Raw genomic sequence first — 10,360 nt, forward strand, 5'->3', positions numbered from 1 at the left:
TCTTCCTCCCTCATCCCTGCCAGGCTCTCACCTCCACCCCTCCTCCCCCACCCGGCTCTTACTCTCTCACCCCCATGCTGTGCCCACACAGACAACCTCTCGTACATCGAGCACATCTTTGAGATCTCGCGGCGCCCGGACCTGCTGACGGTGGTGGTGGAGTACCGCACCAAGGTGCTGAAGATCTCCGAGGAGGACGAGGTGGACACCAAGCTCACCCGCATTCCCAGCGCCAAGAAGTACAAAGGTCAGAGCCCCCCCTACACATGCATGGGCAAGACCATCCCCCACCATGGGACACGAGACCTCGGGTCCCCTCCCCTCAGGGCTTGGCCGGGGTGTGCGGTGCTCTCCTGGGTGCTGCTGCAGGGGTGGCAGGAGATGTGGGGCGCGGGTCCCTGCCTGGGGTTATTGGGAAGGCCAGATGCTGGGGAAAGGGCATTTCCCTGCAGCCAGGGCACGGGGGAGCAGTGTGAGACTTGGGCCCTGAGGCCCTGCCCCGCCCCTTCCCTGAGGCTCCACCCCCACTCACTACATTCCTCCTCCCTCCCTGGCTCACTCTACTCCACTCTCACTGGGCTGGGGCAGGGGGTTGGGGTGAGGGAGGGGGTGAGGACTCTAAATGGGGGTGCGGGCTCCGGGGTGGAGCCAGAAATGAGGGGTTTAGAGTGCGGGAGGGGGCTCCGGGCTGGGGCAGGGAGTTGGGGTGTGGGAGGGAAGGAAGGCTCCAGCTAGGGGTGCGAGTTCTGGGGTGGGGCTGGGGATGAGGGGTTTAGGGTGCAGGAGGGGGCTCCAGGCTGGCGTTTGGGGCTGAGGGATTCAGAGTGTGAGAGGGGGCTGTAGGTTGAGGCATGGGGTTGATGTGCAGGAGGGGGTGAGGGCTCTGGGGTAGGATGGGGCTGAAGGGTTCAGGGTGTGGGAGTAGGCTCTGGGCTGGGGCAGGGGCCTGATGTGCAGGTTGGGTGAGGGCTCTGGGGTCCAGGAAGGGGACAGGAGGCTCCATGGTATCTGCTGCTGTCACCCGCAGGCACCCCCCCCCGCCGCCCCCGCTCCCATTGGCTGGAAACCAGCCAATGGAAGTGCAGAGCCAATGCTTGGGGCAGGGGCAGCGCACGGAGCCCCATGGCCCCCCTACCTAAGAGCCGGACCTGCTGGCCACTTCCGGGGCACAGCGCAGTGCCCCAGGCCAGGTAGAGACTAGCCTGCCTTAGCTCCACAGCACTGCCAACAGGACTTTCAACAGCCTGGTCGGCGGTGCTGGCCAGAGCTGCCAGGGTCCCTTTTCGACTGTATGTTTTGGTCAAAAACCGGACACCTGGTCACCCTGGGCAACAGGCATTAGGGAGACAGGGCTGGTCTTTGCCACAGTCTCGCTGCCCACCCCACCCCACCCCACCCCTCGTCACTGCGATAGTCCCGCCTTCTCCTCTGGGCCCCAGCAGGATGGCACCCACAGTAACCAGGCCAGCACCTCATCCTCCCGCAACACTCCCGGCACCTGCAGTTGCCAGTGGGGCTGAGGGACGGGATGGGGGTGGGGGGCGGCACTGCCTGGTGCTGGCTCCCTGGGCTTCAAGTAGCAGCAACATCTCTCTGGGCTTGGATCCCCCCTGGTGGGGCTGAGTGACCTTGCTGAAGGGGAACCAGGCCTTCCAGTGAGCATCCAGATGGCAAGGCTGCCACCTCTCCCAGGGGCACTCAGCCTGGACCTGGGAGCCTGAGTGCTGGGCTAGGGGATGGGAGCCCCCCTCCGCTGTCAATTTTAACTCTTCCTGCTGTTCTGGGAGCCCAAACATGGCAGGCAGTGCTGGGGCTGGGCGACCCAGCTGGCGGGTGGCCATGACAGACGCGAATAGTCCCCCAGGCAGCGCGGGACCCGCCTGGCACCAGGCCCGTGGCCACAGCAGGGTCACAAGGATGCATCTTTCCTCCATGTGCGATTTCTGCAGGGAGCCGCACATGGGTCTACGGGCAGCGGGGGAAGGGGCCATTCCTGGAGTTCCCCAGTCTGAGCCCCCCCTTGTTTCAGAGGCACAGAGCCACCTGCTGGCGCTCAACCCCAGCACATGTCCAGAACCGAGCAGGGCCCCGGGCCTGCGACTGCTGGCGCGCACGGCAGCCACTCAGCTGGCAGTCGCAGTAGGCCCTTAGCTGCTGCGTGGGAGCCACCAGGGGGTGACATCCCTGAGTCCTACAGAGCCTGTGGGTTAAATGGGGGGAGGGGGGACTGGAGGAAATCCCCCCCAGCACCCTCATTCACTCTCCTCCCCTATTTCTCTGCAGACATCATCCGGCAGCCCTCGGAAGAAGAGATCATCAAACTGGCCCCCCCACCCAAGAAAGCCTGAGTGGGGGAAGGAGGAAGAAGGGGTCGGCTGCCAGGCCCACTACTTTACCCCCACCCCGACTCCACCACCGTCATCCCCTCCTCCACCCCTCCAGCCCTGCTCGCCCCTCCTCCCCCGCCACTCCTCACCTCCTGCCACCCAAGGGTCGGGGGAGAGCTTTGGTCACTAACACATCCTAATGCCCCCCTCCCCCGCATGTGTCTGGCCTTGGCGATGGGAGGACTGATACCGCTGAGCCCCGGGGGAGGGGCTGGGCTGGGTGGGGGACATTCCTATGCAAGCGGAGATCCATACCTCCCCCTCTCCCAGGCCGGGTCTGCACTCATGCGTCCCCCCTTGTTAGGGGAGATGGGGCTGGATCCGAAGGGAACATCCCCAGCAGAGAGCCCGGAGGGGGGAGGGAGCAGAGGAAGGAAAACGGAGAGCGAGAGGGGGACGGCAGGGAAAGTAGGAATGGAGGGAGAGTGGGGGAGGGGCCAGTGGGGTCCCCAAATGGGTAACTCATTGTGAAGCAAAGGGTGGGGCCAATACAGTTAAAGGGCTCTGGTGTGATGAGAGCTGTGGGTTTGGGGGGTGGGGGGCTTCAGGGGAGCAGACTCACCTAGTTGGTGCGACTAGGGGCAGCTGCCCCACTGGCCCAGCAGCTCCTCCCCCCGCATTTCCAGTTCCTCTCAGGATCAGGCCCTTCAGCTGTTCCAGGACCCCAGCCCCAAAAGCACCTGGGGAGACTGCCGCAGCAGGGGGGCAGGGACTGGAGCGTTGTGCCAAGGAGCCTGGCACAGGCAGGCTTCTCTTCCTCTTCTCCCCCCCCCCCCCCTTCCCAAAACCATGCGAAGGAGCTGCCAGGTCCCTCCCAGTGACAGCTGAGGAAGGGTCCCCACTGTGGGTGAGGGATGGGCCTGGGGTCAGGGTACGGAATCCAGACCTGGATAAAGCCCAAGGGCTGGGTTGGGACAGGGGTATTGGGTAGAGATACCAGCCCCTGCCCCATCAGCGTCAGCTCCCCATCCTCTCCAGTCAGTCCTCCCCCAGAACACCCCCACAGACTCACGCGTGCACACCCTCCTGGGGCTTTGTGCGCATGTGCTGGCACAAAAGCATCCTTCATGCACACAGCCACTCACAACGCCTTTGCACACAGGCACATGCACGCTTGTGCACAGGCACTTGTGTGCTCGCACACCCAAGCACACGCCCTCTTGCATTTGCGCCCTCGTGCACGCAGTAGTGCACACACTTGTGCCTTTGTGCGCACACAGACCTACCCATAATACACATGCTCGTGAATTTGCACATGCAGCCCCTCTCCTCCCCCATTATTTCTCCCCACTCCTCATCATGGAGCTGGGAGGTGAGCCCTGCGAATGAGGCTGCAAAGGGAGTTGGAGCTGGCCAGTCCCTTGTTGGTACCAGCCACGTGGCTGACAGATCCGGGCCCCGGATGGAGAGAGGATGGGGGTCCCTGAAGAGTTGGGAAGGGGGGGAGGGCAGGGGATGCCCCAGTTCAGCTGGTACCAGTTCAGTTTGTTTCTAGGGGTGTCAGCAAAAGGCAGTGGGAGCTGAGCACATGGGCCCTCAGAGGGGGATGTTCCATTGGGGATCTCCCCCAGCTCTGTTTGCTCAAGGTCGCCCTGTGTCAGTGCTTGTATCTGTGTTTTGTTCACGGCAGCTACGCGTGCCGGGGGTGGGGGTGGGGTTGTGGCAGGGCCGGAAAGCGAACCGGCCACCAGGTCAACCCGGAGCCCCAGACCGTCGAAGGGAGAACCGGGTGGAGCTGGCCGCCGAAGGGAGAGCCGGGTGGACCTGGCCGCCGATGGAAGAACCGGGTGGACCTGGCCGCCGGAAGGGACTTGGTGGAAAAAACCCACAAAGTAAGCGTACCGGCCACCAGGTCAACCCGGAGCCCCGACGCGAAGGGAGAACCGGGTTGACCTGGCCGCCGAAGGGAGAACCGGGTGGACCTGGCCGCCGAAGGGAGAACCGGGTGGACCTGGCCACCGGGAAGGGACTTGGTGGAAAAAACCCAAAGTAAGCGTACCGGCCACCAGGTCAACCCGGAGCCCCCGACCGCCGAAGGGAGAACGGTTGACCTGGCCGCCGATGGGAGAACCGGGTGGACCTGGCCGCCGATGGGAGAACCGGGTGGACCTGGCCGCCGAAGAAGAACCGGGTGGACCTGGCCACCGGGAAGGGACTTGGTGGAAAAAAACAGACAGCAAAAGCGAACCGGCCACCAGGTCAGCCCGGAACCCTCGACCGTCGAAGGGAGAACCGGGTTGACCTGGACGCTGGGAATGAACTTGGTAGGGAAACAGTTTCCCCGGAGCGGAAGCCTGGGGGAGGACCATTAGCTCCCCCGGACCTGCTCCGGCTCGACTATATGCCTCCCTGGGCCTGCTCCGGCTCGACTCTTAAGCCCCCACCACGGTCAGAGTTCCCCGCGAACGGCGGTGCCCTGCCCGGGCTGGGGGTGGGGGACGCCCGCCCGGAAAGCGAACCGGCCACCAGGTCAACCCGGAGCCCCAGACCGTCGAAGGGAGAACCGGGTGGAGCTGGCCGCCGAAGGGAGAGCCGGGTGGACCTGGCCGCCGATGGGAGAACCGGGTGGACCTGGCCGCCGGGAAGGGACTTGGTGGAAAAAACCCACAAAGTAAGCGTACCGGCCACCAGGTCAACCCGGAGCCCCGAGCCGAAGGGAGAACCGGGTTGACCTGGCCGCCGAAGGGAGAACCGGGTGGACCTGGCCGCGGAAGGGAGAACGGGTGGACCTGGCCACCGGGAAGGGACTTGGTGAAAAAACCACAAAGTAAGCGTACCGGCCACCAGGTCAACCCGGAGCCCCCGACCGCCGAAGGGAGAACCGGGTTGACCTGGCCGCCGATGGGAGAACCGGGTGGACCTGGCGCCGATGGGAGAACCGGGTGGACCTGGCCGCCGAAGGAAACCGGGTGGACCTGGCCACGGGAAGGGACTTGGTGGAAAAACCGCACAAAGAAGCGACCGGCCACCAGGTCAACCGGAGCCCCGACCGTCGAAGGGAGAACCGGGTTGACCTGGCCGCGAAGGGAGAACGCCGGGTGGACCTGGCCCCGAAGGGAGAACCGGGTGACCTGGCCCGGGAAGGGACTTGGTGGAAAAAACCCCAAAGTAAGCGTACCGGCCACCAGGTCAACCGGAGCCCCCGACGCCGAAGGGAGAACCGGGTGACCTGGCCGCCGAAGGGAGAACCGGGTGGACCTGGCCGCCGAGGGAGAACCGGGTGGACCTGGCCACCGGAAGGGACTTGGTGGAAAAAACCCACAAAGTAAGCGTACCGGCCACCAGGTCAACCCGGAGCCCCCGACCGCCGAAGGGAGAACCGGGTTGACCTGGCCGCCGAGGGAGAACCGGTGGACCTGGCCGCCGATGGGAGACCGGTGGACCTGGCCGCCGAAGGAAGAACCGGGTGGACCTGGCCACGGGAAGGGACTTGGTGGAAAAAACAAGACAGCAAAAGCGAACCGGCCACAGGTCAGCCCGGACCCTCGACCGTCGAAGGGAGAACCGGGTTGACCTGGACGCTGGAATGAACTTGGTAGGGAAACAGTTTCCCCGGAGCGGAAGCCTGGGGGAGGACCATTAAGCCTCCCCCGGACCTGCTCCGGCTCGACTATTAAGCCTCCCCTGGGCCTGCTCCGGCTCGACTCTTAAGCCCCCCACCACCGGTCAGAGTTCCCGCGAACGGCGGTGCCCTGCCCGGGCTGGGGTGGGGACGCCCGGCCCGGAAAGCGAACCGGCCACCAGGTCACACCGGAGCCGACCGTCGAAGGGAGAACCGGGTGGAGCTGGCCGCCGAAGGGAGAGCCGGGTGGACCTGGCCGCCGATGGGAGAACCGGGTGGACCTGGCCGCCGGGAAGGGACTGGTGGAAAAACCCACAAAGTAAGCGTACCGGCCACCAGGTCAACCGGAGCCCCCGACCGCCGAAGGGAAAACGGGTTGACCTGGCCGCCGAAGGAAACCGGGTGGACCTGGCCGCCGAAGGGAGAACCGGGTGGACCTGGCCACCGGGAAGGGACTTGGTGGAAAAAACCCACAAGTAAGCGTACCGGCCACCAGGTCAACCCGGAGCCCCGACCGCCGAAGGGAAACGGGTTGACCTGGCCGCCGATGGGAGAACCGGTGGACCTGGCCGCCGATGGGAGACCGGTGGACCTGGCCGCCGAAGGAAGAACCGGGTGGACCTGGCCACCGGGAAGGGACTTGGTGGAAAAAACAAGACAGCAAAAGCGAACCGGCCACCAGGTCAGCGGAACCCTCGACCGTCGAAGGAGAACCGGGTTGACCTGGACGCTGGAATGAACTTGGTAGGAAACAGTTTCCCCGGAGCGGAAGCCTGGGGGAGGACCATTAAGCCTCCCCCGGACTGCTCCGGCTCGACTATTAAGCCTCCCTGGGCCTGCTCCGGCTCGACTCTTAAGCCCCCCACCACCGGTCAGAGTTCCCCGCGAACGGCGGTGCCCTGCCCGGGCTGGGGGTGGGGGACGCCCGGCCCGGAAAGCGAACCGGCCACCAGGTCAACCCGGAGCCCCAGACCGTCGAAGGGAGAACCGGGTGGAGCTGGCCGCCGAAGGGAGAGCCGGGTGGACCTGGCCGCCGATGGGAGAACCGGGTGGACCTGGCCGCCGGGAAGGGACTTGGTGGAAAAAACCCACAAAGTAAGCGTACCGGCCACCAGGTCAACCCGGAGCCCCGACCGCCGAAGGAGAACCGGGTGACCTGGCGCCGAAGGGAGACCGGGTGGACCTGGCCGCCGAGGGGAGAACCGGGTGGACCTGGCCACCGGGAAGGGACTTGGTGGAAAAAACCCACAAAGTAAGCGTACCGGCCACCAGGTCAACCCGGAGCCCCCGACGCCGAAGGGAGAACCGGTTGACCTGGCCGCCGATGGGAGAACCGGGTGACTGGCCGCCATGGGAGAACCGGGTGGACCTGGCCGCCGAGGGAGACGGGTGGACCTGGCACCGGGAAGGGACTTGGTGGAAAACCCACAAAGTAAGCGTACCGGCCACCAGGTCAACCGGAGCCCCGACCGCCGAAGGGAGAACCGGGTTGACCTGGCCGCCGAAGGGAGACCGGGTGGACCTGGCGCCGAGGGAGAACCGGGTGGACCTGGCCGCCGGGAAGGACTTGGTGAAAAAACCCACAAAGTAAGCGTACCGGCCACCAGGTCAACCCGGAGCCCCCGACCGCCGAAGGGAGAACCGGGTTGACCTGGCCGCCGAAGGGAGAACCGGGTGGACCTGGCCGCCGAAGGGAGAACCGGGTGGACCTGGCCACGGGAAGGGACTTGGTGGAAAAACCCCAACAAGTAAGCGTACCGGCCACGGTCAACCCGGAGCCCCCACCGCGAAGGGAGAACCGGGTTGACCTGGCCGCCGATGGGAGAACCGGGTGGACTGGCCGCCGATGGGAGAACCGGGTGGACCTGGCGCCGAAGGAAGAACCGGGTGGACCTGGCCACCGGGAAGGGACTTGGTGGAAAAAAACAGACAGCAAAGCGAACCGGCCACCAGGTCAGCCCGGAACCCTCGACCGTCGAAGGGAGAACCGGTTGACCTGGACGCTGGGAATGAACTTGGTAGGGAAACAGTTTCCCCGGAGCGGAAGCCTGGGGGAGGACCATTAAGCCTCCCCGGACCTGCTCCGGCTCGACTATTAAGCCTCCCTGGGCCTGCTCCGGCTCGACTCTTAAGCCCCCACCACCGGTCAGAGTTCCCCGCGAACGGCGGTGCCCTGCCGGGCTGGGGGTGGGGACGCCCGCGCCGGAAAGCGAACCGGCCACCAGGTCAACCCGGAGCCCCAGACCGTCGAAGGAGAACCGGGTGGAGCTGGCCGCCGAAGGGAGAGCCGCGGTGGACCTGGCCGCCGATGGAGAACCGGGTGGACCTGGCCGCCGGGAAGGGACTTGGTGGAAAAACCCACAAAGTAAGCGTACCGGCCACCAGGTCAACCCGGAGCCCGACCCGCCGAAGGGAGAACCGGGTTGACCTGGCCGCCGAAGGGAGAACCGGGTGGACCTGGCCGCCGAAGGGAGAACCGGGTGGACCTGGCCACCGGGAAGGGACTTGGTGGAAAAAACCCACAAAGTAAGCGTACCGGCCACCAGGTCAACCCGGAGCCCCCGACCGCCGAAGGGAGAACCGGGTTGACCTGGCCGCCGATGGGAGAACGGGTGGACCTGGCCGCCGATGGGAGAACCGGGTGGACCTGGCCGCCGAAGGAAGAACCGGACCTGGCCACCGGGAAGGGACTTGGTGGAAAAAACAAGACAGCAAAAGCGAACCGGCCACCAGGTCAGCCCGGAACCCTCGACCGTCGAAGGGAGAACCGGGTTGACCTGGACGCTGGGAATGAACTTGGTAGGGAAACAGTTTCCCCGGAGCGGAAGCCTGGGGGAGGACCATTAAGCCTCCCCCGGACCTGCTCCGGCTCGACTATTAAGCCTCCCCTGGGCCTGCTCCGGCTCGACTCTTAAGCCCCCCACCACCGGTCAGAGTTCCCCGCGAACGGCGGTGCCCTGCCCGGGCTGGGGGTGGGGGGACGCCCGGCCCGGAAAGCGAACCGGCCACCAGGTCAACCCGGAGCCCCAGACCGTCGAAGGGAGAACCGGGTGGAGCTGGCCGCCCCGAAGGGAGAGCCGGGTGGACCTGGCCGCCGATGGGAGAACCGGGTGGACCTGGCCGCCGGGAAGGACTTGGTGGAAAAAAAAAACCCCACAAAGTAAGCGTACCGGCCACCAGGTCAACCCGGAGCCCCCGACCGCCGAAGGGAGAACCGGGTTGACCTGGCCGCCGAAGGGAGAACCGGGTGGACCTGGCCGCCGAAGGGAGAACCGGCCGAAGGACCTGGCCACCGGGAAGGGACTTGGTGGAAAAAACCCACAAAGTAAGCGTACCGGCCACCAGGTCAACCCGAGCCCCCGACCGCCGAAGGGAGAACCGGGTTGACCTGGCCGCCGATGGGAGAACCGGGTGGACCTGGCCGCCGATGGGAGAACCGGGTGGACCTGGCCGCCGAAGGAAGAACCGGGTGGACCTGGCCACCGGGAAGGGACTTGGTGGAAAAAAACAAGACAGCAAAAGCGAACCGGCCACCAGGTCAGCCCGGAACCCTCGACCGTCGAAGGGAGAACCGGGTTGACCTGACGCTGGGAATGAACTTGGTAGGGAAACAGTTTCCCCGGAGCGGAAGCCTGGGGGAGGACCATTAAGCCTCCCCCGGACCTGCTCCGGCTCGACTATTAAGCCTCCCTGGGCCTGCTCCGGCTCGACTCTTAAGCCCCCACCACCGGTCAGAGTTCCCCGCGAACGGCGGTGCCCTGCCCGGGCTGGGGGTGGGGGGACGCCCGGCCGGAAAGCGAACCGGCCCAGGTCAACCCGGAGCCCCAGACCGTCGAAGGGAGAACCGGGTGGAGCTGGCCGCCGAAGGGAGAGCCGGGTGGACCTGGCCGCCGATGGGAGAACCGGGTGGACCTGGCCGCCGGGAAGGGACTTGGTGGAAAAAACCCACAAAGTAAGCGTACCGGCCACCAGGTCAACCCGGAGCCCCCGACCGCCGAAGGGAGAACCGGGTTGACCTGGCCGCCGAAGGGAGAACCGGGTGGACCTGGCCGCCGAAGGGAGAACCGGGTGGACCTGGCCACCGGGAAGGGACTTGGTGGAAAAAACCCACAAAGTAAGCGTACCGGCCACCAGGTCAACCCGGAGCCCCCGACCGCCGAAGGGAGAACCGGGTTGACCTGGCCGCCGATGGGAGAACCGGGTGGACCTGGCCGCCGATGGGAGAACCGGGTGGACCTGGCCGCCGAAGGAAGAACCGGGTGGACCTGGCCACCGGGAAGGGACTTGGTGGAAAAAAACAAGACAGCAAAAGCGAACCGGCCACCAGGTCAGCCCGGAACCCTCGACCGTCGAAGGGAGAACCGGGTTGACCTGGACGCTGGGAATGAACTTGGTAGGGAAACAGTTTCCC

At 65.7% G+C, this 10,360-nt stretch overlaps 1 protein-coding gene across 2 annotated transcripts in view; it reads left to right on the forward strand.

The window, feature by feature from the left end:
• Positions 1-4,049, forward strand: part of PEA15 (proliferation and apoptosis adaptor protein 15) — a 35,851-nt gene extending 31,802 nt beyond the window's left edge. The window contains exons 3-4 of one of the 2 annotated variants that reach the window (XM_032796302.2): positions 92-247; positions 2,284-4,049. In XM_032796302.2, the coding sequence (XP_032652193.1) occupies positions 92-247; positions 2,284-2,348 (221 nt within the window). In that variant the 3' untranslated portion in view covers positions 2,349-4,049. The remainder of the gene's footprint in view (positions 1-91; positions 248-2,283) is intronic. The other variant, XM_032796303.2, reaches the window with a different exon arrangement.
• Positions 4,050-10,360: the final 6,311 nt, after the last annotated feature.

Source organism: Chelonoidis abingdonii, chromosome 11 (genome assembly GCF_003597395.2).
Source record: "Chelonoidis abingdonii isolate Lonesome George chromosome 11, CheloAbing_2.0, whole genome shotgun sequence".
In the NCBI taxonomy this organism is placed as follows: Eukaryota; Metazoa; Chordata; order Testudines; family Testudinidae; genus Chelonoidis; species Chelonoidis abingdonii.